The sequence below is a fragment of the Nothobranchius furzeri genome, chromosome 11, assembly GCF_043380555.1.
Source record: "Nothobranchius furzeri strain GRZ-AD chromosome 11, NfurGRZ-RIMD1, whole genome shotgun sequence".
Lineage (NCBI taxonomy): Eukaryota > Metazoa > Chordata > Actinopteri > Cyprinodontiformes > Nothobranchiidae > Nothobranchius > Nothobranchius furzeri.
This window is the reverse complement of record NC_091751.1, coordinates 50799421-50827306: the sequence shown is the minus strand read 5'-3', so window position 1 is coordinate 50827306 and position 27886 is coordinate 50799421. Positions and strand designations below refer to the sequence as shown.

The 27886-nt window shown below is 42.6% G+C and overlaps 1 protein-coding gene across 5 annotated transcripts in view; it reads right to left on the bottom strand.

Moving 5' to 3' along the window:
* The window catches only part of cacna1eb (calcium channel, voltage-dependent, R type, alpha 1E subunit b), a 68615-nt gene extending 46164 nt beyond the window's left edge, over positions 1–22451 (bottom strand). For 4 of the 5 annotated variants that reach the window (XM_070556085.1, XM_070556086.1, XM_070556087.1 and 1 more), the window contains exons 1-5: positions 22312–22451; positions 18073–18518; positions 11936–12198; positions 6096–6202; positions 4855–4994 (exon numbers count right to left, since the gene is read on the bottom strand). In XM_070556085.1, the coding sequence (XP_070412186.1) occupies positions 4855–4994; positions 6096–6202; positions 11936–12198; positions 18073–18488 (926 nt within the window). In that variant the 5' untranslated portion in view covers positions 18489–18518; positions 22312–22451. Of the gene's footprint in view, positions 1–4854; positions 4995–6095; positions 6203–11935; positions 12199–12307; positions 12448–18072; positions 18519–22311 lie in introns of those variants that run through there. The other variant, XM_070556089.1, reaches the window with a different exon arrangement.
* Positions 22452–27886: the final 5435 nt, after the last annotated feature.

The following is a 27886-nucleotide window of genomic DNA, read 5'->3' as shown; positions in this document are numbered from 1 at the left end:
AAACTTTTGAACTTTGACTAAGACAGAACCAAGTGACATAAAGTCTTGGCCAGCATTAGAATGAGCATGATTACCAATGCTAAGTTCAAGAAAACAAAGTACAGGTGCTTTATTTGGACAGAAATGGGCAGTGCTCTCCTTTAAAGCTATCAGTCATTATCAGGGGCGGATTTAGAATTGAAGAAGATCCGGGGCTCAGGCCCAGATGAGTGAAAGATATTTTTAGCATGTGCAAGAAAATTGGTGTATTTTTTTACACCTATATATGGGTGTAAATTTTATATTTTCATTTAAAGAAAAGTTTAAGATATTTAGGAAAAAAGGTGCTATTATTGTTCCAACTAGGCTCTGCTAGCTCATCGTCTAAAACAGCGCCTCTTGCTGGAAACCAGAACTGACGTCGCTCAAGGAAAACGTTCCTGTTGCTGCTCAGAAAAGCAAAAGGATTTGCAGCAGCAGCACAAAGCTCCAGTTTCTGAATAAGAATTTAAATTTATGTTACATATTGAAGGCGCACAGCCATTGAGTTTTAAGCCAGCAGCAAGACTTGATGGAAACAAGCTAAACAGGAATTATTAATTTAAATGGCGAAAGAAGAGCTGCTGAAGCATGGGAACAGACTTGGAAACGCTAACTGGTTAGAACATTTTTTATAGGTAATTAAATCATGATCGCTGCTATCGCTGCTCCGAGTACATCGCTATGCTTCCTGTTTACTAAATGTGAATACGGCGTTGGTCTAAAACGATCACGTGAGAACCACTTTACTACTTTCTCATTACGCTCGGCTCAAAAGAAAGTAGTCCCACATTCAAACAGCGATCTGAATAAAAAGCGGGTCTTCTTTAGAAGAAAGTTTACTTCTGAAATCAGTACAAATGTACTATCTTTATGAAACAAACAGCTAGTTGCCACAAGAGGTGGGAACGAAATGAAATGAAAACAAAATATGTAGTGGCGACATACTGGATGGGTCCGCCACTCTCCAACACTTAATCAGTCGACACTGAGTGAGCAGCTATGCCTGTTTTTGTGCACTCTACAGCTCCAACGACCAGCATACAATTGAAAACAGATTATGTGGGATTACTGTGGACTTGTCTAGCCCAATGAATGCACCGGAGGTGACTGGTGACCCATCCAACATGGCGGCCTGCAGTTACACCAGCGTCCCAGCTCATGTCACCCCTACGTTTATATGATCTGATCAATATGCTTCTCATATTTATTTTCTGTTGTGGAAATCGATGTCCAGACAAACAGGAGTTTGTAGCCTACAACCCCAACATACACAAACATTATCCATCATTAAACTAGTTGAATCGGTGTTACCTCAGAAGAAAATAACTGGAGCCAAGCATGTCTTCCTCTGGGTACGTAATGTGTCACGTGACTCCAAAACCACACCTTTTTTAGGGAAACCTGCCCACTTCCCTTGATTTCGTGTTTTTAAAACACCTGCTTGTTATCAGAAGTAACGTTTTGACCTTATGTTTTACTACCATTTAAAAAAAACATTAAAGATGCTCTTTAAAGCAGACAAAAATATTATTTCCATGTAACATTCATAACATTATCATGCTTTCCACTTTCTTTCCACTTAATGACACTTTTCAAACAAAATTCAAAAACCAGAATCATCACATGGTGTTCTTGAGATTTTTAGTCCAAAATATGTCCTAATATCCATGTTTGCATCAGTTTTTCCATAGTTGCATCCAAAGTGCAGAATGCAGGCTGCTGAACTGGTTTGAGGCTCAGACTTTATGCTGCTGCCGGCTCTCTGATGGACTTTGGTACGGTGTGTTCATTCCAAACCGCTTTTATTTGCTCAAAAGTAAAATTCTGTTTCAGGACTTGGGCCCAAGTAGTCATCCCCTAGCTCCGCCTCTGGTCAAAATAAAAAATTCAAAGAGCATTACCAGTTACTCTGACAGATTAATGACAAAAATTAAGTGATTTTTTAAAAATGTTTTTTGTCATCCAGTTTTGCAGCTAAATTAACACTACTACAAACAACAGGGCCAAGATTCAAAGGTGTTTGCTGCTAGTCTAAGGGCATCAATCTGAGCACAAAAAGCAAACTGGAACAAAACTAAATCTCTTGTTTGTCTAAATCTTATGAAACAACTGTTCTGATTCCTCCCTCCTTTCCTCCAACAACTCAGGACCATAGCTCTAACGACACATTTAAGATAACCTTCCTCTTATTTACAGGGCTAGTGCTTGTTTTAAAGTACGAAACTGCTTCCGCCTTTATTTCTGAAAACACAAACTGCATGCACTTTGAGAGCTTCCTGTTTCGTGAAAAGATGACACTCAGCTTTGAAGTCTCTGCTTACTTCTCTCTGAACACAGTAACTCCACCAATCATCCTGCTGAACCCAGCAAAGTGCAGAAAATGTTGCACTTTGAAAAGCCATTATAAATCGTCACCCACCTCTCTCTTAGTAAACCCTTTTTTTTTCCTGCCACTCGTAGAGGAACAGGGATTGTGTGTTTCTTGTGTTGTTGAATACCAGAAGAAACTACAAATGTAATCGGTTTGTAGAAAAATAGCCACCTGATATGAATGAATTCTCTTCTTTGTAGCTCTGTTGGAAACCTTCCTTCAGCCCAATCGATACCTTTCTACATTTTGTTAAACAGAACAATTCTGTAATTGGCTCTTACAGCAAAAGCTATTATATAACTCTCTCCTATGGCCTTAAAATGATGCTCCAAGTCATATCTCTATTTTCAGAATGGCTCACATTTTTGTTGCCCTGACAGATAAGTGGCAGGAAAAAGATGTTGTTCTTCAGAAACTGACCGCTGTGCACGTCTGAATTGTTATTTAATGGGATATTACACATTTTTTTCATATTTTAAAATCATTTTCTTGAGCCAGTATGTGATCAAATGAGCCTTTGTAGAGTTAATAAAATGTCACTCAGACCCCCACCTCCCCCTGTGGCCAGAATACCGCATTTGCAACTTCAGAGCACCAAGCCACGACCAGTAGACTTGGAATAAAATAGAGCTGACGTTGCATTATCCTTCCAGCAAATTTCCTACATGTTTAAGATAATAAACACAGCTGATTTGTTCAATTTAGTGATGAATCACTCCTGTAGACACTAATGAAGGATGGGGAGACATTTCAGCTGTTAGATTGATGTGTGAAAAAGACGAACGCACAGCGAGGGGATACGTTTCACTTTTGCTTTGACCACAGATAATTAATAATGGACACTAGGAGGTGGTAAAAGCAAGCAAAACAGCTTAGTGTCCCTTTAATGAGGAATTCAAAGGAATCAAAAGGAAAACCAAAATGAAGACTTTAACCTGCAAATCCTTCAACGAGGCCGCTGTTCAGCCTTTACTGGTCAATAAAACGTGAAGCTGATGTTGCTTTTATGTAAGAGATGGATCGAGAAAGGCAGCTGGAAGGACAGAGAAAGAAGAGATGCAGAGAAAAAGAAAGATGTGGGTGTCAGATTGAAATGAAATGTCGACACGCCAACAGCAATCTTGCCTGCATGCTGGATGCTGCACCATGGGCAGCAAAGCACTGGTAGAGAAAAGGATCGCTCTGCACGATTAATCCACTAAAGTCATGCTACAGGGAACAAATTAAGGCTCTCATCATGTTTGTTTTTTCCCTTTCCTGCCTCTTCTTCTCTTTGTCCTTTCTTCTCCATCCACATGATCTCTCCAAGCTTTTATTTGCAGAAACAGCAATGCATTCACATTTAATTCGCAAAGGTCCTGGGGGCGAACCAAGCAGGTTTTAGACACAAGTGCCAATCCACTTATCCACCCACCTATCTCTGACTCCAGAGCCTCGCCGTGCCATGCAAACACACTTCTCACAGCGTTTACATGTCATGTTTTCTCTCTGACACGTGTAGCATTCATGAAGAACATACACAGGCACAGGAATGCACATGAGTACGGTCAACAAACCACACGGATTATCAGGAGCGGCACGTCTGCATTGGAGGCTGTTCAGCTGCAGCACAAATACACATATGAAAAATATTGATAAACGCTGACATGAGCGTCGGCACATGCATGAACGCACCGACACAACTTGACAATCGGTGTCTGAAATTAATCTTTTGCTTCACCAGCCAGAGACTGGTAAACTAAAAATGAGTTTTGTCACAAATTAATTGAAGAATCAGTTGCTGGGTCTTAATTTAAAAGTGTTCTGAGTCTCATACTTCAGTAAAGTTTTTTGTTCATTGTGCAGTTTGACGTCTTTCTAAACGCTAACACACACATTTGTCCACAAATTCACTGACATTTCTAGCTTGATTATTTGTGAAAGAATAAGATATTCAACATGTTTATTTCTTATTGGAAACCTCAAAAAAAAATACCTGTCAGGAATTGCTCCTGCAGCACCTTGTGTCTCGTGTCTCGTCTCCCCTTGTTACCCTACCACCTGTTTCCCTGATTATCCACATGTATTTAAAGCCCCTGTTAGTGCTTGTCTATGTCAGATCCTCATCTTGTCTTCCTGTTGTGTCATCGTAACTGACATTATTCAGATAAAACTGTTCTTTGTTGTTGCCAGTCTGCTTCCTGTGCCTGCTCTCCTACATTTGGGTCCAAACCAACACCAGGACGGACAAAAAGGCTTCATGGATGAATAGAATGAAGTATATAATTACTAATGGAGGCTCTGCATGACTGTTACAGGTCAGGAGCATTTAGGTTGGTAGAAACCTTCTTAGTCTACTTTTCAGCTCGCATAGCTTTTGCAGAAATCTATTACAGTATGTTATAAGCAATGAGGAAAAAAGAGGATTTGAAGCAAAGATTTGCCACTTTGATGTAAATTCAGATTCTGCTGATGCAACTCACCCACTGAGGACCACTATGAAGTCCATGACGTTCCAGCCGTTCCTCAGATAAGCCCCTTTATGGAACACAAAACCAAGCGCCACCAGCTTGATGCCCGCCTCAAAACAGAAAATCCCAATAAAGTACGGCTCTGTCTTCTCCTGTGGAAGACAAAAAAACAATACAGAAGTCAGGAAGCTCTTCCAGAAACTTAATAGCACAGCAGGTAAACGATTCCACAAGGAATATTTTAATAAAACTAGAGGTTTTGATGATAATCGTGAAGGTTGGCTTTTCTGTTTTGGCTCAGACTTGGATCATCTGAAAATAATAAAGGTTTATTCTACAAACAAATAGTCACATTATGATGACCATCATTAGAGATCACAAAGAGAAAGAGATGTGAAAATCGTCAAGATATTTCACTTTTTTTCTACAAACACTGGAAGACAGAAGATTATGAGCCTTCTAATCAGTAAATCCTGCGAGGGTGGGATGGTTAAACTCTAGAGTTTAAAATTCCAAGATTTTTTAAATTTCACATATTTAGGTAGGATTAGGCACAAATAAACCTAATCAAAGGTAGTTAAATTACCATTGTTGAGTGAAACAAATGACTGGTAACTTTGCAGTGATGCAAGAAAAGATACACGATCAAAATGATTCTGAATTGTTGTCATTTCCATTTTCTGTCATAATACAAACTAAATGTGATCATTTTTATGCAAACCAAAGTGAATGCATGCAAACAAATGTGTTTTGGGATGCTTTTTTATGACCAGTCACATAAAATTATGACTAAAACAGCAAAACTTGAGTAGAAACTGAGAGAATATTCATTATTATTTTTCACAATCTTTCCAGAACTATTATTTGTTCACATTTTTCATGATCCGATTGTTCCTCGGAGCTATAAACTAAGCCATGCAACTATCTACCATTGTAAAAGCATTTTAACTTGCTGCAGGAAAGCAATAAAGGTCGACTTCCTGCCGCAATTCAACAACTATCAGCAGTAACATTTCCTGAACATTAAAACCAAAATGTTTGCCGAGATGCATTTCTGATTCTTTATTAGAAAATTCAAGTCCTGAGAAAATTTGACTACAGAATAATTACTGAAACACAGCTCCTTTGTTCTGTGAAAATCTGCACATCAGAGCACCGCAAACCTTAAACTGCCACACATTTGTTTTCCACCCCCTCATGCATCTACATTTTAATATCCTGCTGAAAAAGAAAAGCTTGTGCTTTTGTCTCACCAGTCTCTTTGCCATGGGGGTCTTGTCTTCTCCAGGGAGGTGCTGCTCCAAGGCCAGGACAACACAGTTAGCAGTAATGGTGGCCAAGATCATGTACTCGAATGGTGTAAAGGTCATAGGGTCAAGGAAAGTTCTCTCATCATAAAACACGGACACAAAACAGACAAGCAGAGCTAGAAAAGGGGAAATCTCACTAAAAACCAACTGATGTAGTAGTTATTTAATGGTATTGCTGCAATTAGCAAATTATTAATCAGTTCCAAACACATTTAGCTTAATTTCATTGGCAGAAACTTCCAACATGCTGTGTGTAAACGAATTTCGGAAGAGGTCCACAAGTGTTTTCAGGAAGATAAAAGAGCCTGATGGATGAATAAGTGAGAGATAAATTATGACATGCTTCATATTTTCCAGTATTGAAAGCAATCTGTCAGAGAGAAGCCAGTATCCATGGCAACATGCTTTTAAAAGTGCTTTTCATGAAGAGAAAGAGAGCAGGTTAGGGAGGGGAGAAGTGTGCTGTGAAGTCACCTTGGCCTGATGGTGTAACTGCACTGAGTTAAAGCAAACATCTCTTAGAGATCCTGTAACTAACAGATGATAAACCTGCAGAAAAATGCACCATACTTCTATTTATTTAGCATATGTACTCTCCGGGTCCTCCGGCTTCCTCCCACCGTCCAAAAACATGACTGTTAGGTTAATTGGTCCGTCTAAATTGTCCTTAGGTGTGTGTGTGTGTGTGATTGTTAGTTCTGTGTGTCTCTGTGTTGCCCTGCGATGGACTAGCTCTCTGTCCAGGGTGTACCCGCCTGATTGCCCATTGACCGCTGGAGATAGGCACCAGCCAGCGGGTTCAGACAATGGATGGATGGATAATGTGCATGGGATGTTTATCGTGATTGAGAGGGACGAGAATAAAGTATTGAACAAATAGTATAATTATACGTTTAAATGGTTTATTAATAAAAAAAATAAAAATAGATTTAAGATCTATCCCTAAAGTTCCCAAAAGACAAAAAGCTTCTATTGATGTGTAAGTTAAGCTATGATGACAAACTATTAATCAACTTTCCTTTTTGTGAACAATCAGTTGTTGTCTTGTTACTAAAATATTAAAACTTTAATTTTAAAGCTACTGCAAAGAACGTTTTTGGAACGTTAGTCCACAAAAATGTCATTTTATGAGATTATACTTGGAAAACTTATGGGTAATTTGTCTATTTTCAATCAATTTAATTAGAAAAAGTTGTCGTTTACAATTTAAAACCTTGAAATGTTCTTCAGATATGTTGTAAAAAGTATTTGAAAGCGATATGTGTTTTATACCAAGTGATCTAAAAATAGAACATCTTTTATTTGGCATGAAAACATTTAAAAACCTAATTTATTCCAATCACGAATCAACAGAAATACAATACAACTTCTCATCTGTTAAATGGAACACATTAGCATAATTTTAGGATCTTATTAACCAATCACTGCCTTTTTACACAACACTCCACATTTTCCCACACCAGCACACAAATCAGGAGACACATGGGGTTGTTATGGAACTCCAATGTGTTAAAAATCAAATAAATAAATTATACATTATGAAATATGCAATCAATACGAGACAATTCTGTAATATAAACATGAAATTGTAAAATAGCAATGTTATGTAGAAATCTAAGCTAAAAATGTCTACATTGTAATCATTATTTTATTAAAATCAGCTTATTAATATGAAACTAATTCCAACATGGTCATTTCCCCCCAATAATGCAACTTTTTATTCAGGTGTTTGCATTTATTTCCTTTCAGTTTTTTTTACATAATGTCCTTTTCAACAAAGTCAGCTTTGATTTCATAATAGAGGTTTTTCAGATGACTGTTTAATTTTTTTTTCATAATGACACTTTTCAGCAGAATTTTTTTGTTTGTCGATCAAGACAAACAGGGCAAAACCAGTTTGTGTTTGACTGCCCATTCACTCAGACATAAGCAATCAAATGCAAAGTATCAGATTAGGTCTGAAGGTGCAATACTTTGTGCTAATTAGCTAATGCGGGTCCGGTGAGCTGATATCCAGGGAAAACTAAGCTAAATTAGCCAACGGTTTTGCAGGTCACACCCACTGTTTTGATTGAATGACTAAGATATTCTGCTGAAAAGTGTCAATGTGAAATAAATCAGACATCTGGAAAATCTCTATTATGAAATCTAAGCTGACTTTGTAAAAGTAATTAAAAAAATTAAGAATTACATAAATTGCGTAATTGGTGAAAAAAATTCCCTTTGAAACAAAGTTTTATATTAATAAGGAAATAATAATATTGAGCTTACTTTTTTTACATAACATTCCATTATTTCACAATTTTATTGTCAGTTTACCTCATATTTATTTACGTGCACATATTTCTTAATTGACTATTTATTTAATTTTGAACACTTTGCAGTCCCATGGGTTGTAACTATCATTTTCTTGTTCAAGGACAGAGAAGCTAGTTTCTAACCAACAACATTTAAAGTTGTGACAGAAAACAAGAGATCTAAGCAAACACTCACCCCTCCCCTTGGGGATCTTCCCTGAGATGCTCTGCCGGAACCAGAAACCCACATTTCCAGAGGAAACGAGCTAGCGCTAAACACCAGTCACTGTTTTCTAGGTACAAACGTCTTTTGTTGTCCATGACTTAAAATGGTATTTTTCTTTTTGGGACTATGGTTGTTTGTCCTAAATTTAAAGTGGTAGCAGCCGGCTGCTTCTCCTTCTCTGATATTAATGAGCGGAAAACCTCTCACACCGTTGGTGTTCTGTTGCTAAAAATGTGAGGACATTATTATTGGAGGACCCAGGGAAATGCGGGGGTTCGGCGAGACCGACAACCGGATTGTCCAATCGCTGCTTTCGGTTTGAGTTTGTTATTGGTAGCGAAGTTTAGACAAATGTGAAGAACCACTTAAGTTTTTAGATTTTTTTTTAATCTCCTCAATTTTATAGCTGTACAATGTTAGAACGTTGTTAAGAGGCATGAATAAATGTTTTAAGGATGTGAAAAAACATTTTTTAAATTTTTTTCTGATGATAATCAGCTCTTCAAGCTGACTGAATGTAAAAATAGTCTCCTACACCTAGCTCCTGCATTAGCTTCTGATAGAAAATAGATGGTGAAATGCTAGGACCCCAAAGGCCTGACAATTCAGTTTCAATTAAAATCTGTTTATTTATACAGATCTGTGTGACACTGTCACTTAACATTCATGGACTCATCCAACTTGACTCAAGAAGGGGAAGGCTGTCGTTAGTTTAGCATCCAGGAAACAGCAGAGAACGTCTCGACTAGAAGCTAACCATTAGCATTAGCAATTCCACCACAAAGCAGAATTCCTTCAGCCTTGTGTTATTTGAGAAGATTAAACATCAACATTGCAAGTCAGTGGTAGAGTTGAATTACTGTTATCCAATCAGAGGCATGATGTCAAAATGACTCCTGTTGTCTGAAGCTGCTTTCTCCTCCAGCTGAATTTGTGCTGATACAGGCACACTGGTGCCCCCGTGCCCCGGAGTACGACTTACAACGGATTTATTCCTACTATAGACCACTGCAAATGTATTGATTAAACAAGTGTTCCATGCTAATTTGTTTTCCAAATTTGCTTTTGCAGCTTTAATTTGGCTGAAAACTGATCTTCCTTCTAAGCAACAGCTTCCCATTTAGAGCTGAGATTGTTCGGAGATTAGTTTGGTTTGTTGTGACACTAAAATGGTTTTCAAGTCACAGGAAAATGAAATCTGAGAACTCAATAATTCATGTGCTACCCAAAAAAAAAAAAACAAGCAAGCTTTCCTAAATGACACTTTTTGCTGTTCAGATCAGCGTACTTAGTGTGTTTGGAGGTGTAACAAACTCACTTTGTAATACTTCAAAAGTGAATGAAAGCTGGAGTATTTTAAGCAATCATTTTTAGATACTGAGTTTAAACATTTAACACATTTGCAGTGTCTTTCCCAGCACACGACCACAAAAGTCCCAACCTTTGTGACATTCAGTCCAGAGCTCCCATGAGCTCCTTGTTATTCATTTTCCTGACCTGAGTGAAACGGGGTCACTGACTCACAGAGGAGAGCAGAAATGGGGCTCTTCGGGAAACCCAATGATTCACTTTGACCATAATATTGCCAGCAAAAGTGGTTGAAAATAGACAAGGTGGAAAACACTTCACAAATCTCACCTACTCAGTTAAAAGCCATCACCTGTTACTGAGAATATCGTTTAAAACACCACCCTACACTGGTTGCATCACACTCAGACATTTTTAAATATTTAGTCAGCAATTCACATCAACTGAATCTCAAATTGAAGTTTTAGTCTCTTTTATTTGCCATCATAGATTTTACTTATTGAGCAAACTTGTCCTGAGTAACAACTACATCTCTGCAGGACTGAGACTTCTATGTATTTTTGCCATCCATCGATTCGCTTCATGCACAAACAGTGTTGGCACAGTGAGGGTGAAAACCCCTCAGTCGATATGGGCTAAAGTCCAACATCTCAGACAGCTTGTTTTGTGCAACCAACAGCCCACCATCCAAACATATTGAGCCAACAAATAAAAGACCTCTGCATCCTGAAATTCGCAGCAGATGAACTAAACAGCATTTCTGTCGATTAAAGGCAGTTTACATCATATTTCGTTATTTTCATTAACATTTTTTGCTCAACAGTAACCAATTGATGTATTGAAGCTTTCCTTCATGTTGCAGTAATATTTCTAAACAAATAAACCAGCTGATCACTGTCAAAATCAATTAAGACCTTTAGGGTGGATCTAATGTGATTTACCTTGCTTCCTTTGGCTTATTGAACACAAAATTTAGTGAAACTTTTAAACTGTAATTTGCAGGTGTTTGTAAAGATTCACAAGAATTTTTTTTGCACTTGCAGTCTCAGATGTTAGACATTATCTCACTCAGTTGACACTCTGACACGTGCTGTTTTCACAGCCATGATCTGGACCAGCGCTCTCCCACATATCGCAGCCTCTGTGATGCCCACAGCCACATCTCTGCACTGCCAGCGGGCAGCTAGCGTTGACCACTACTCCCACTCCCACACTTCCACAGAGAGCATGTGGTTAGGTAACACCAGGAGACTGGCACGCTGCTTTTGAGGGGGTGTGAGGCAGAGTGAGCAGTGGGTAGATATGGCAAAAGTGGCGATGCTATCTAAAATGTTCAAATAAGGACAAAACTGGGCAAAGTATGCATCAAAATAAGCAGAAACTAGGCATCTGGTGTCTGTTTTAGTTACAAAGCTGCAAACTTTGAGGTTGTAAGGAAAATTTCCATAACAAGTTTTTGTTAGTTCCTCGTAAGTTTCCAGAGAGAGAGAGAGAGAGAGAAAGTGTGTTTGCCAGCTCTACAGCAGGGAACCAGAGGAACGCTGCCTGGTGAATTTGAACTAACACCTACTCACGGTCAGGTTCATATTCCAATGAGCACTAAGGCAGCTGAGATGTGCCTACATGCCACCCCCACAGTGAGCATAACTGATCCTAATGATCAACACATGCTTACTCTCTGCTGCCTTCTGCCAGCAGTGACGAATGGAGAAGTTGCAAGATGCAAAGAAGGGGAAATTCAGCTTTGGTGTGGAGTTAATGAAAGATTGTGAATTTTTAGAATGAAAGTGCTCATTAAACTTTAACATTCATTAAAGAAAAGTTGTGATTTCAAGCTGCAACTGCCCAGGTCGCTGTCCGTGGTGCTGAACTGGCAGCAAACTAAACTAAGGCGTTTTTTTTTATATTTTTATTTTTTTATGTATAACCAGTGTTTATAATAAAAGGATATGGCCATTCAATTATTCGCCTTGCGTATTTCCTGATGATGTTGTCCTCTGCAAATATAAAGAGCGACCTGTTGACGGTGAGGCAGTTCTGCCGGTGGGGCACGGGGTTGTACAGAGCCATGGTCCGGGCCCGCTGCGCCTTGGCTTGCTTCATGGAAGCCGTGAGCGCGCTCGCCGCCTCATCCTGTCCGTCACCGCCGCGCTCCACGTCCCCATCCCCGGAGTCCGCCGTGGTGGGAGCGGACTCATCTCCGAACCGAGCCATTCTACAAAGAGACAATGAGATGATCGACTTAAAGTGTTTCACAAACACAGATTACTGCAAATGAGCAGGATGGGGGGAAAAATCAAGTGTAAAGCAACAAAAGCATCCACCTTCGTTCCTATATCAGGTTTCCGAGCGCGTGAAATTCCTCCAAAAGTTGCAAAAGCCCTCTTACTCCATACCCACATCAGAAAAATACGAGAATGTTATCATTCAGTTGTCTTGTGTATCAGGAAAATCGTCCATGTGTGAAAATATTCAAATTAAAAAAATCCAAACAGTTTCACAGCGTGTCGAAAGCAGCTCTTAGCAACTTTTAATGTGACCTGGACAGTTTGGCTAAAAGAAAGCACGCTTATATTTTTCCGCCAACATCCGTCTGCTATGATCAGATATGAAAAACGTGATCAAAAACTAGCGCGCGCACATCTGGTGGAGAGGTCCAAGGGAAACCTTGCAAAACTTTACGCATCTTCCCAACGTGGTGATCTTATTAAACACGCTCTACCAAATAAATCCCTTTACGCGTGCAAAGCAACAATCCTCATTAAGAATATTTCTTTCTGCTTAATAATTTCACCGCCTGGAAAATGATCAGCAAGGAGCGCAAAGGCACCGGCGAGTCCCCTCCCACAGCGCTACTTCACGGACATTTCAAAATCCGTCTGAATGAAAGCTGCTGAAGAGGAGGGACGTGCGTTTTGTTACCATAGCGATCAGAGTTTGTTGAAGGTGAAAAAAAACATCTAAAAAAAAGAAAGAAAGAAAGAAAAAGGCGAATATATACAGCAGGCTGTGTGGGTAAGAGCTTCAGAAAAGAAATATCCTGAAACAACAACACAATTATGTAAAGATGCTTGTGGGTGCTGTGTGAAATCCAAATAAAACCACGAAAACAAAAGCATAAAATAAATACAGAGAAGTGCTTTCCACTTAAACCACTTGACAGTCAGGCAGCAGTGTCATATTTATGACCAGAGACAGACTTGTACTATTAAAACATTTCAAATCTGGGCCACTGTGCTAATATTGGAATAAAAGTCAGGAGTTAAAAATAGAACATGAAATAGATCTTAGGGCTGCTCCCTTTTTGAGGCAAAGCTGAGGGAAAGCAGGGTCGTTTTTACACATGTTGCCACAAGTGAGACCTCATTAGGCAACTGGGCGCTCTCACTCCATCTGCTACAATTCTCTCTCCCCAGTGTTTCCCTGAAGATGACCACTTCAGCCCCCACAGACATGAGATAATTCAACCGAGGCGTGTTTCCAGCCCGAAGCAGCAGTTTGTTACAATTAAAATCAACCACAGCATTAGTTCCCCTTGAAACCCCACCGTTATGTCACAGGTTGTGCTGCTGAATGACAGGTTGTGCTGAGCTGCAGCTCACTGCAGGTAGATATCAGGCAGGTAACCAGCAAGGGGATGTGCCAAAAGAGCACAGGCAGAAAGTGGCAAAATCATGTTTGGCAAGTAAACCCAGATCTAGGGGGATAATGAACAATAAAAAAGAAAGATTTAACAGGATCCACGAATAAGAATCCAACTAAGCTCCAAAGACTCTTGTTGCCTGCTGTTCCTAATATGTGTGAAGCAGGCATGCATGTCACTCCATGCAAAGCAGGGCAGCAGCAAAGGCTAAACGGATCAAGAGCAAAATGTGGAAAAGCAGCAAAGCTGTGTTAAATCTGAGGTTTTTCACTAAAATTACAAAATAATCTTCATTTTACGTCCACGTTTAGGCCCTTGTTAAAAAAACACCTCCTTGCATGTCGCCCAAAAAATATTTGTCCATCTTTGCAAACAGTACATATCTCTCTCCCTCTCCGTACTTGTGGCTCCTGCTCTCTTTTTACTGTTGTTTCCATAGCGACATGGCGCTCTTGAATTCCTGCTTCGTTCTTTTCATTTCTGCCAACAAAAGCCATGTTGCACAATAGCGCAACCTCTTCCTACAGAAATCTGTTTCTGCAAAACACACACGCGCGCGCGCGCACACACACACACACACACACACACACACACACACACACACACACACATGCACGGTCCCCCAATCAGGGTCATTGGACATCTTGAGGGAGGGAACTGACAGACTTGTGTGTGGCACCGTCGCCACACTGATGCTCCAAAACACTATGCAGATGACCAGGTGCAGCCCGCTTTTAGACGGTTTGGCTTTTGTTCTGTTTGCAGCTTACTCTGAGGAGTACAAAAATAGCAGCGTAAAGAAGAGAAAAGCTTTTGTCAAATTTGCCAAGGCCTATCTAAACTTTCCATGAGATGAAATCAGCACCAGCAGCTAAGTTAGACACCCTCAAAATAAAAAATGCTGGGGAAAGATGCTAAATTTAAAGACACAGCTTATTTTCAATACATTTTGAAGCAAAAAAAATAACGATATTGTTAAGAAGATGTGGTTAGATTGATGAAGTGTGAATCCAGGTGACATGCATAGAGCTAAATCATTAATGGCTCTTGGTGCCAGAGCTTTGAAGGGCATTTATATAATTGCAGACAGGCTTTCGCCCAACATTGACTGGAGTGGTTTTAGCATTTTATTTTCCTCTCTGTTCCCTAGCAACAGACATTCTCTGTTCTGAGTTATGTCAGTTTGATTCGACCATTAACAGCTTCTTATATTGCCGCAGATTGGTGTGGCGCTCAGCTAGTTTGTGCTGAAACATTTATGTCATATTAATGGTTTTAGGGTCACAGTCCAGGTCTTGTTACAGTAACACCAAAATTAGGTCACAATGGAGAAGATTTATACAAAAAAGATCTTTGTGAGAAATGAAAATCTCCTCTTGCAAACCAAAACCCAGATCTACAAATATGTCATCGTACTCATCGCATCATGCTAAAAGCCTTTTAGCGTTTTTGAGAGAATGCTCAACACCATCCAAACTCTGCTGATTAATATACAGATGCCATGCTGCTTCCCTGCTGCTACTCTACTTTGATTCCCTAGCATCCCCTAATGGACAAATACCCACAATGCATTTACAGTAGCAGCCCTAAAAAGCCTCTATTTTATTTATTGCACAGTAAACTTGCATTTTAGTTAACAATGACATGTCAGACCTGAAATTGTGTTTGAGGGAGTGTGAGGGGAATAAACCAGAGAGCAAACCAAAAAAATAAAAGTAATAAAGTGGAAAAACAGCAGCAACACAAGAGAGTAAAAACGGAATCAGGAGATGGAGAAGAGAAGAAGTGGAGGATAGCCGGGATTTGTCAGGTTGAAGCTTAATCTGATGAAGCACCTCTCCACATTCAAGAGAGGAGAAGCACACAATCAAACTGCTTCAGACACTGTGTGGCATGTGATTACAGTACAATGCAGAAAACACACACACACACACACACACACACACACACACACACACACACACACACACACACACACACACACACACACACACACACACACACACACACACACACACACACACACACACACACACACACACACACACACACACACACACACACACACACACACACACACACACCAATATAAAAATTATTTTACATAAATGTGGTACACACTGATTTGCCAAAACTTCTAAACAAACGTTTACTGCTGCAAATAAACACGTTTTGAACAAGTAAAGTCAGAAAATGTTGTGAGTAAATTCATTTTATTTGCCAAACTGCAAATAAAATAAAATATATGTAAATGATTACATTTCAAAAGGAAATTACATATCTGGTTGGGTAATTGTCAGATGGTATCACAGTGAGCTCTCTGTGAAATGGCAATTGGGTGTGAGTGGGTGTTGTGTTTTATTTAAAGAACAGGAGATTCTACCAGAGTCTGATCTTCTCAATATGTTCATGGATTTTTATCATCATAAATACAAAAGATTACTCCAATAAACAAGCAAACAAAAACTGTAACGATAATGAACTCTCAAAGGCTTTAGAGGATCAGGCGAGACAGACTGAAGGAACAAACCAAATTAAGATTATCTTTAATCTTTTCGTGGAAGGTGGTCCTCATTTAAAACCTGTTTTAAGAGCAAGAATGTTACAAAGTTCAATGATCAAATAGCATCAGCTCATTCCTCTGGTCACATGAAGTCATCAAGGAGAGGACGAGAACATTTTGCTTAAACTCCCCTGCTCCCATTTCCCTTCAGGAAGGAGCTGCAAGCCACACCTCATAAAGCACATGAGTCTTCATCGGGTTCTGCAGGAGATGCTAATCATGTGTTTTAATCAAAGAGGAGCAGACAAAAATGAAGCCAAAGTGGAAATGAGAAAAATTGCAGTTCCTCCCTCATCCGTCAGGGGTTGAATCCAGAGAGAAGCAGGTTCCCATTGACTCCATTGTTAAAAATATCAACTTCACAGCAGAAATAATCATGTTTACAGCCTGCTTCAATCAACATTTTAGGTTTAATAGGTCAAGTTGACCATCATGACAACTCTGACGGGGGTGGATTTTTTGTAAATTGTCTGTATCGATGAAATTAGAGCTAGAAATGATGTTCTTTTGATAGGAGTCCGATGAAACGTCGGCATTAGTCTCATCTGACTCACATCGGCCTCACATGTTACAGTCTAGAACAAAGTCGGAGGATATCAGGGTCACTCAGCCATGTTTTTCTGGCTATTCGCGCCTGCCAACCTTTAGTACCTTGGATTAGCTCCTGGTTAGCTCCTACACTCAACACAAATATAAATGCAACACCTTTGTTTCTGCTCCAATTTTTCATGAGATGGACATGATTTTCTTGTCTTTACTTGATCAACTTGGCTTAAGTTGACTTTCTTGACTTCACTTCATTTACTTGGCATAATTGAACTTCTTAGGCTTGAATTGTCTTACTGGGCTTGACTTTACTTGCTTGGCTTGAGTTGATTTGACTTTGTTGGTTTGACTCCATATGCCTGGAACAGGCTGTGGTCTCCATGACACTTGCAAGAGGTTTGTGGATGATCTGGAACTGGACCTGTGGCTCCAGAGAGCTTACATCATGGTGAGCAAAGGTGGAAGTAATCAAACATGCACAGGTGTGCATGGATTAGTAATTGACGAGTGCAGAAAGACATGGAAACAGTCCAGGAACTCGAATGATGATACTGGTATGACATAAGATTTGCCTTCTACAGCACCAAGTAAACAAAAAACATTTTATTAGCATTTCATCCAATTGATTGCACTCTGTTTTGGCCTCCATCAGCTTCTGGAATTCTCTGCTGAGTTCTCCCGCTTGTAGCTAAATGTCCGTCAGGTGTTTGGTGCAGAGCAGCTGGCGAGGTGTGAGTTTTGAGAGGCTTTTTGGCTGCCAGCTTTGACAGCAAAGAGGATGGCCATATTTTAAAAGCAAACTATGAGCTAAAAGAAGACTGATTATTTTTCTGAAAGTCATTAAAGCCAAGATTTAACCCGTCAATAACAATGTTGCAGCAGAAATGGAATTGTCTTTTGTAATAACTATCTGCTACTCACTCTGTTAAAGCTGCGGTATGTCATGTTGCAACGACCGGTGATTTGACACATCTCAGCAGGAATCACAGATGTAATTAGTACCTTTGATGCTGCCTACATTGTATTTCCAGCTCAACAGCCCAGTTATTATTCAGGCTTACTTATTTGAATGGCTTTGTGGGAACCAAACCATCATAAAGAGGCTTTCTCATCACAAGTGTGATAAATGTACTCGCATGTTTTTATATTTCTGTTCCTTCCTTGATCTGTACATCTCCAGGACTCCCAGTGACGTTCAGGTTAACAAGTAAAACTGCCTGTCCAGGATGTCTGATCTTTTACATTTGGGTCTTTCATCCTCCCCCGTGGAGATTTATCATCTTTACATGCACAGTTTAAAAAGGATTCCTTTGAATCTGAATCTCTTTTATACTTACTCCCACTCCTTCCTGCGGGCTTGTGGCGTGCTCTGTATTTTGTGAGCCTGGTGGGCCATGATGATGTCTTTCTGTTCCACGAGTCCCCCGCGCCGCCGCAGTATGACGTTGGGACTCAGAGACCCTGATCCCTGATCAGACGAGCCCTCGTCCTGACCACAAGGAACGTCGAAACTGGCTGCTCGAGGGGGCAGACCCGGGCTTTCAAGGACAGCATGAGGGACCTGCAGGGAACAGGAGCGAGCTCCTTGTGCCAGGCCCGGTCGAGTGGCGGCGCTGGGCCGCCTCCAGCCCTCAGGCTCAGGCAGAGACAGAGAGGACTGGATGTGAGTGTCTCCATGGCGAGCAGAAATGGGTGGAGAGGGAAAACTGGGTGTGAGGGAAAGGGACAGGGACTGGTTGGATCTGGTGAGCATGTCTCAGGAGCCAGCGGTTCCACTATAACCCTGCAAACAAACGAAAAGGAAGAGAAACAGAAGATGATGGGTGAGAGGTGGCAGAAAAATTAGTGAAGCAGTGCCCAGGATAAATGCTGAACATGCTCTAGGCTCCTTTTGTCTTTGTTGAGCAACAGCAGTTAACCCTTTAAGCGCCAAAGTCGCAGAATTGCGACAAGCAGCAATGTTGGATTTAATAAGCCACAGCAGCAGAAATGAGCCCTCATGCAGTTAATACGTGACACTGCGGGGTGACAGACACCTGTAACTTCAATCCAAGCAGCATTTGTGGGTGTGTTACTATTCAAACTTTTCAGGTATTTAGAATTTGAACCCCGCCCACCAGTCGCAGAGTCGCTCAGAGCGAGTGAGAGCGAGCGAGTGGTAGAGGGAAAAAATGCCGAGAGGAATGTTCAGTGCTGACAAAGCTCTTCATCTAGTACTGGCAGATTCGGATTCGGAGGAAGAATATTTCCTTTCCGAGGATGATCTGCGGTCTTCTAGCGAGATGGAAAGCGTGGCTTCAGTGTGCAGCAACAGGGAGTCTGTCAGCGACGACACGGTTACACAAGCAGCCCATCCAGCCCTTATTCCGCGTCGGGCAAAGCGACGTGGCGGGGGGGGGTGGGGGGGTGGGGGGTCTCGTACCGGGTCTGATCCTTCGCTCCACCATGCCGGGGGGTGGGGGATGTGGTGAAAACTCCGCTGGTGATCAATTCAGCCCCGGGGGTGTAATCTGTGGGAATTGGAGCCAGAGGAGGAGAAACCACGGGGTCAGGGAAAGACAGGTGGCGGGGGGCCTCGAGCAGCTAGTGCCGGGTCTGATCCTTCACTCCACCGTGCCGGGTGGGGGGAGTGGCGGTGATCGGGCCGGTGAAAACTCTGCTGGCGATTGATTCAGCCTCAGGGGTATAAACCGCGGGAATTGCAGCAGGAGGGGGAGGAACCGCGGGGGAAAAAAATCACTGCTACCAGGGGGTGGCCCAACACAGCCTCAGTGACAATAATACTGATGATGGCTGGGTTAGTTTGGGAGAAGATGAACAGTATTCCAAGTGGATCAGGCATTTTGATGAGCCAGTTGGATACTGTGGAGACAGGGATCTGTCAAATTCAGAACACATTGATTTTCTGTCAGTTTTTTTGGATGAGGAATTCTGGACCCTCATCACAACTGAAACTAACCGATATGCTCACCAGTATTTAGAGAGGGAGGAACTGAAATCTAGCTCCAGATATAATGACTGGTACGATGTAACTGTCCCAGAAATGAAAGTGTTCATTGCCATTCAGTTCTGCATGGGGCTTGTGGAGAAGCCTGAGATTGAGGATTATATATATAATTAAAAACAAAATAAACCAAAGAAAGGATGAGTGAAAAGTGTTCATGACACTGAAGCACCAAAAACAGTGTTCTTGATTGATATGCAGTAAACATAACAAAATATCAATAAAGTAATAAATATTATGTATATACACACATAGTTATATATGTCTACATAGGAATATATATATATATCATAAACAACAACAACACTAAGAAAATAAGACAAAAACATAAAAAAATCTGCAAATGTGATGCAATCCAATACGGCTGCCACCTGATGATATCATAATATGCAAATTATGTGAGTGAATTTGTTCCTATCACAAAATATGGCTCATACAGAAGATTTTTCTAATTTACAATATTCCTCTATCTCTAACCAGATTTAAGCTACAAGCTCTTTAAATAGTGACATAAAAAAATTCATATTTTACTGAAAAAACTATGGCACCTAAAGGGTTAATTTAGGAGATTTGTTTTCATTATTCATAAATTCATCACAACTCCTAAAAATGTTTTTGACTAAAACTTTATAAATTAATTTCCTGTATTGAGACAAACATGTAAATGAAGAATGTTGTGGCCAAATCTAAAACTAATGGCACTCCCACCAGCTTCAGCTGTGCTGTGTGTTTAGCTCTAATTGCCTCATGTTACCATTACATGACAAACACTGCATGCAAGCTGATGCCTGCATTTGATTCATTGCACCAGTACATGTGCAGAAACTTTCACTTCTGCAGACAAGACTGCAGACTCTCAGTTTTGACAAAAAAGAAGCTCTGATTTAACGGCTCATTTTTATTGATTTTGTTCAAATGCTGAAAAATGTAATCCAGACTCCAACCTGGTGGTGCTGGTGACTTAAGGGTTAGCTATTGATTTTTCTAAGGAACGTGTATTGTGCTCTACATGTTCTTAATTTATATCAGAGGTTTTCTCCCGACAGTGCTGCAGCACTTCTTTTTCTGTTTCTGTAATGCTTGGTTTTTTGATTGGTTGTTTAATTGGTCAAAAACTGGAAGATAAGTTACAGAGAAGTTTATTGTTTTAGGTGTCCTCTATCTACACCAGAGTTTCTCAAATATGTTTAAGTCCCATTAACATCACACTGATGAAAATTGTTTTCTGCCTTTATCCCATGTCCCCCAGGAGAACAGTGGGCTGCAGACGAGACATGAGAGCTATTTGGTGGTTTAACCCCCAATCAAACCCCTTAATGCTGAGTGTCAAGCAGGGAGGCGTTGGGTCTCCTTTTCAAAGCCTTTGGTATGGCCTGATTGTGAATTTGAACCCACGATCACACCACTAGGCCACTGAGCATGACATGATGATCTTTAAATAAATACTAACAGAAAAAAAGAACATTTTATTGGCTAAATCTAACTGTAGGGTTTTTGCTCTTTAAATTACCATTAAGGTAGTGTACCTGTGTTGAGTTAATTCCATTCAAATACAATTTTGGGGTGTAAAAAGGGTTCAGCCTTGATTTAGACCCAAAAGAAAACACTTAAGCCATGTTCCTTTTGGTTGCCATGGTCCAAAACAGAGAAAGAATGAAGTAAATATGGTGGCAGAGCTGAAAAACAAGCGAGTTTGCTGTGATCCATGGAAGAGACAGACAAAACAAGGCTGCTTCCATTGAGCTGGAGCTGAAAGGAAGATGACTGTGTGTGGAGGAGCTGAAGCAAAAAGGCTTGGTGACTCACTCACCAGCAGCAGGAGCTCATCAGACATGAACTGGACTCAGTCTGAGCTGAGCTCTGCCCTCCAACACCACGCAGCACATCTCTGAAAGTCAGCAGAGGCTACAAGGTCAGCACACATTTTACTCGGGTGACCTGACAGCACCTTTGTGCTGCTCAGCCGTGGGGCTGACTCTGATTTTATCATGGTCGCGCAAGTTCAAAAGACATATGGTAACTTTCATTACGGTTCTGTTATGTGTTGGGAAATTAAATGGCAAGGTGTTTTAGAGCAGCAGGCACACCTTGAATAAACAGCAGGGGCTGCAACCCAGAGTGGGTCCCTGACATGTGAATGACTAATTGAAACAAAAATAAAAGATACATCAGTGAAGCTGCAGCCTTTCACCTTATCTGTATCATTTCTTAAAGGTAAAACTCTTGTGTGGATATGCTCTTGTTAGGAATTTGAATTTCAGCTCCTGGCTGTGATGCTTTAATTAGTGCAGCCAGTGTAGAGAGCCTGCTGCACAACAGAACATCCCCCCTCTGCTAATTTGTTCACGTCAGCTGCACGTCGGAAATCGCCTTGGAAATGCATTAACTAGCCAGTTAAAAGGTTTTACTATGATTAAGGCATGTACTTAATTCTTGTGGAGTTAAGTGTTTAACGCAAGCAGCGACAACGAGGGAGAGGTTGCTGAAATCCAAATCACCAACAGCACCCGCGACAGGAAGCAAAACATTATCAATTAAATACTGCAATGATCAATTAATCTGATGGTCTTACCTTGAGGTGCCGCGCGCCTCTTCATCCTCAGCGAGTCCACCCCCACCCACCCCACCGAGCAGGTGGATCCTAAATTCAGCCACTCCACTCCTCTGCAGCCTGCCACTCAATCAGCGTGAGTTTGGAGATCAGAGGAAGGTTTTCTCGAGGACTCATTGAGTGCTGGTTACCGCTGCATGGCTATAAATATACCGCGGCGTGGCTGGGAGCCAGCGTGGCACACATGATGCGCGTAAACACGCATGGGGACAAGAGCGACGCGTGGAAACAATCCCAACCATCTTCACAAGCTGGCTGCCGCGATATGAGTCACTTTATGTGGATTAAAAATAAAAATAAATCACGGATGTGTCTGCAAACTTCTGCGAGATTTGTCAGTGTTGTTCTCATCTTTCCAGAGGCAGATGGGGCTGAAATGGACCTGTCCAGTCAAGAAAATAGAGCGCCGCGCAACAGGTATTCATAGGAAACGGCGAATTGGTGGTTTGAGCTGAAATACACCACTCAGGTACTCAAACACGTGTACCACTAGATGGTGGACTAAAACCACGCACCTGGCAGGGAAGCTTCAGGATCAAAAAGACCAACAAATTGTAAAAAAAAAAAATAAAAAAAAAGACAGACAGAATTGAAAGATAAATATGAGTGATGCCAAACTTTTTATGAACTATTGTGTGTTAGTTAGTTGTTTCAAAACCAATATTTGTGAAAGTATGACTTAAAAAATTATAAATTATTAAAAACACTTACCTAAAAACTCACATGAAGGAGGATATGTGATTTTTTTTCCAATTAGCAGTAAATCAAGTCAAATACAATCAGAAACGTCTAAAACTAAATTCACTGATGTCTAATAAACTATACTTGCACATGATTGCAACACCTATTTAATCAATACATGTATAGTGGTCTCTGCAGAATGAATGCCTTGCAAGTCATAATCAGGGTAAAAAATGCCCAGAAGCGCCTGGATCAGCAGGGACAAGTCTGCTGCAGCCGCCAGCCTCTGATTGGCTAACAGCAACGCAACTCTACCACTGACTCCGTTTGCTCTGCAACGCCTATTTTATCTCCACAAATAACACAAGCCTGCTTGTGCCATGTGGTTGACTTGCTAATGCTAACGGTTACCTTCTGTTAGCTGAGATGTTTAATATTGTGTCCTGGACGCTAAAGAAAACAACTGCCTTCCCCATCACGAACCAAGATTGCTAAGACCAAGACATATATCTGTCAGGCTTTTCAAATCCCAGAGTTTCAACGTCTGTTTCCTATCAGAAGCTAATGCAGGACACAAGTGTAGGAGACTATTTTCATGTTCAGCCTGCATAAAAATCTCAGAATGACAGATAAAAACCAGGAATAATCATTTTCAGTGTTCCAAACCTTTAAAAAATACATCTATCTATCTATCTATCTATCTATCTATCTATCTATCTATCTATCTATCTGTCTGTCTGTCTGTCTGTCTGTCTGTCTGTCTGTCTGTCTGTCTCTGTCTGTGTGTCTGTCTGACTTTTCTCTGTCCATTCCTAGTAAAGTGTCGTTATCATGCATAATTATGACAGTAGAGCTAATTACAGAGAAAACGTTGATTAAAACAGAGCCCTGATGGTCTGTGTAGTTAATTAAAAGGTCAGTCGTGTTCATTTAATCCAGTCCTTTTACTCCCCTGGCTGGGCGAGAGAGGGACTTAGAGCAGTGAAGAAACCATCTGCTGCCACCAACACTGGAGGGGAAATGAAGACTTCAAACATGCCAGACACTCTCAGCTTTAAAGCTGTATCTCTTTGTGTAAACTCCAAATTTTTTCCCTCTGTGGATGTCTTCCTAGGTCTCTGTTTTGATGAAGACAGCTTTACACATCCCTGATCTCATCGTCAGACTGCAGACGGTTTTTGGAACACGAGGGCTGATGAATATTTGTGAATGTTAAGATGCCATATTGTTAGAATTAGACATGGATTTACGTCATCTAGCAGAATCATCTCTGTGAAGAAATAATTGCTATCTTATCCTCCAGGCACCTGGCCAAGTGAATGCATGAAAATGGAAACGCGGAGCAGACAAAGTGCTTCCTCTCAGAGGAGAAACATCAGGTGGACGTACAGTGAGATGTGCATACTGCTTGCTGCAGGTGACGGTTGATAGTAAATGGTTTGAAAATAAATCTGTTCTGGCATGAGAGGCTGCCTTGAGGGTAAACATCAGGTCTGCTTTACATGCTTGTTTCTTCACATTTCTACAAACTCCCACATTCCTCTGTGTTGTGATGCCTTGTTTTGTCTGTGTTAAGGTGTTCCAGGTTTGTATTTATTAATAATTCTGTTTTTGTATGTACAGGGCATATAACCAAGTCCTCTTAGACATCATAGTAACAAATACAGATTCAGTGAGTAGTATTAAGGATTAGGGTCAGTAATCTTTCCAGTTATGACTCACTGCATGTAAAAAAAACAATTTAACCAAAATTGAGCGGGTAAGATATTCTCGTCTCGTCTCGTCTTCCTCCGCTTATCCGGGTCCGGGTCGCGGGGGCAGCATCCCAACTAGGGAGCTCCAGGCCGTCCTCTCCCCGGCCTTGTCCACCAGCTCCTCCGGCAGGACCCCAAGGCGTTCCCGGACCAGATTGGAGATGTAACTTCTCCAACGTGTCCTGGGTCGACCCGGGGGCCTTCTGCCGGCAGGACATGCCCGAAACACCTCCCCAGGGAGGCGTCCAGGAGGCATCCTGACCAGATGCCCAAACCACCTCAACTGGCTCCTTTCGATCCGGAGGAGCAGCGGTTCTACTCCGAGTCCCTCCCGAATGTCCGAGCTCCTCACCCTATCTCTAAGGCTGAGCCCGGCCACCCTACGGAGGAAACTCATTTCGGCCGCTTGTATCCGCGATCTCGTTCTTTCGGTCATTACCCAAAGCTCATGACCATAGGTGAGGATTGGGACGTAGATCGACCGGTAAATCGAGAGCCTGGCTTTCTGGCTCAGCTCCCTCTTCCCCACGACAGATCGGCTCAGCGTCCGCATCACTGCAGATGCCGAACCAATCCGCCTGTCGATCTCCCGATCCCTCCTACCCTCACTCGTGAACAAGACCCCGAGATACTTAAACTCCTCCACTTGAGGTAGGACCTCTCCCCCGACCCGGAGGTGGCAAGCCACCCTTTTCCGGTCGAGAACCATGGTCTCAGATTTGGAGGTGCTGATCCTCATCCCAGCCGCTTCACATTCGGCCGCGAACCTACCCAGCAAGAGCTGAAGGTCAGAGCTGGATGAAGCTAGGAGGACCACATCATCCGCAAAAAGCAGAGACGAGATTCTCCTGCCACCAAACTCGACACACTCCACACCACGGCTGCGTCTAGAAATTCTGTCCATAAAAGTGATGAACAGAACCGGTGACAAAGGGCAGCCCTGGCGGAGTCCAACCCTCACTGGGAACAGGTCCGACTTACTACCGGCTATGCGGACCAAACTCACGCTCCTCTGGTAAAGGGACTGAATGGCCCTTAACAGAAAGCCACCCACCCCATACTCCTGGGGCGTCCCCCACAGGGTGCCCCTGGGGACACGGTCATAAGCCTTCTCCAAATCCACAAAGCACATGTGGATTGGTTGGGCAAACTCCCATGCCCCCTCCATCACCCTTGCAAGGGTATAGAGCTGGTCCACAGTTCCACGGCCAGGACGAAAACCACATTGCTCCTCCTCTATCTGAGATTCAACTATCGATCGGACCCTCCTCTCCAGTACCTTGGAGTAGACCTTTCCAGGGAGGCTGAGGAGTGTGATCCCCCTATAGTTGGAACACACCCTCAGGTCACCCTTCTTAAAGATGGGGACCACCACCCCGGTCTGCCACTCCCTAGGAACTGCCCCCGATGACCACGCAATGTTGTAGAGACGTGTCAACCATGACAGCCCTACAACATCCATAGCCTTGAGATACCCAGGACGAACCTCATCCGCCCCCGGGGCTCCGCCGCTGTGTAGTTGTTTGACTACCTCAGCAACTTCTGCCCCCGAGATCGGACAGTCCATCCCCAGGCCTCCCAGCTCTGGTTCCTCCTCGGAATGCGCATTGGTGGGATTGAGGAGCTCCTCAAAGTATTCCTTCCACCGTCCGACTATAGCCTCAGTTGACGTCAGCAGCTCCCCATCCCCACTGTAAACAGTGTGAGCGAGTTGCTGCCTTCCTCTCCTGAGGCGCCGGACAGTTTGCCAGAACCTCTTTGGAGCCGATCGATAGTCTTTCTCCATGGCCTCACCAAACTCCTCCCACGCCCGAGATTTTGCCTCGGCAACTGCCACTGCTGCACCCCGCTTGGCTATCCGGTACCTGTCTGCTGCCTCCGGAGACCCACAGACCAGCCACGCCCTGTAGGCCTCCTTCTTCAGCCTGATGGCTCCCCGAACCTCTGGTGTCCACCAGCGGGTACGGGGGTTGCCACCACGACTGGCACCGGCCACCTTACGGCCACAGCTAGCAACAGCCGCCTCGACAATCGCAGAGTGGAACAAGGCCCACTCGGACTCAATGTCCCCCACTGCTCTCGGGACGTGGTCAAAGCTCTGCCGGAGGTGGGAGTTGAAGACCGTTTTGACAGGTTCTTCTGCCAGGCGTTCCCAGCAGACCCTCACTATGCGTTTGGGTCTGCCAGGTCTACGCGGCATGTTCCCTTGCCATCTGATCCAACTCACCACCAGGTGGTGATCAGTTGACAGCTCCGCCCCTCTCTTCACTCGGGTGTCCAAAACATACGGTCGCAGGTCAGATGATACGACTACAAAATCTATCATCGACCTGTGACCTAGGCTGCCCTGGTACCAAGTGTACCGGTGGGCATCCTTATGTTCGAACATGGTGTTCGTTATGGCCAAACTGTGGCTTGCACAGAAGTCCAATAACAAAACACCGCTCGAGTTCTGATCAGGTGGGCCGTTCCTCCCAATCACACCCCTCCAGGTCAAGCTGTCATTGCCCACGTGAGCATTGAAGTCCCCCAGCAGGACAATGGAGTCCCCTGATGGAGTACTATCTAGCACTCGTCCCAGGGACTCCAAAAAGGGTGGGTACTCTGAACTGATATTTGGCCCATAAGCACAAACAACAGTCAGGACCCGTTCCCCGACCCGAAGGCGCAAGGAAGCTACCCTCTTGTCCCCCGGGGTAAACCCCAACACACAGGCAGAGAGTCTCGGGGCTAACAAAAAGCCAACCCCAGCCCTCCGCCTCTCACCCGGAGCAACTCCAGCAAAGTAGAGTGTCCAACCCCTCTCCAGGTCTCGGGTTCCAGAGCCAATGCAATGTGTCGAGGTGAGTCCGACTATATCAAGCCGGTACCGCTCAACCTCTGCCACAAGCTCCGGCTCCTTCCCCGCCAGCGAGGTGACGTTCCATGTCCCAAAAACTAGTTTCCTTGTCCGGGGATTGGACCGCCAAGGCTCCCGCCTTGGTCTGCCACCCGATCCACACTGCACCGGACCCTTCATGTTCCTCCTGCGGGTGGTGGGTCCACAGTTGGACGAGCCCATGTATCCGGTTCGGGCTGGGCCCGGCCGGGCCCCATGGGCG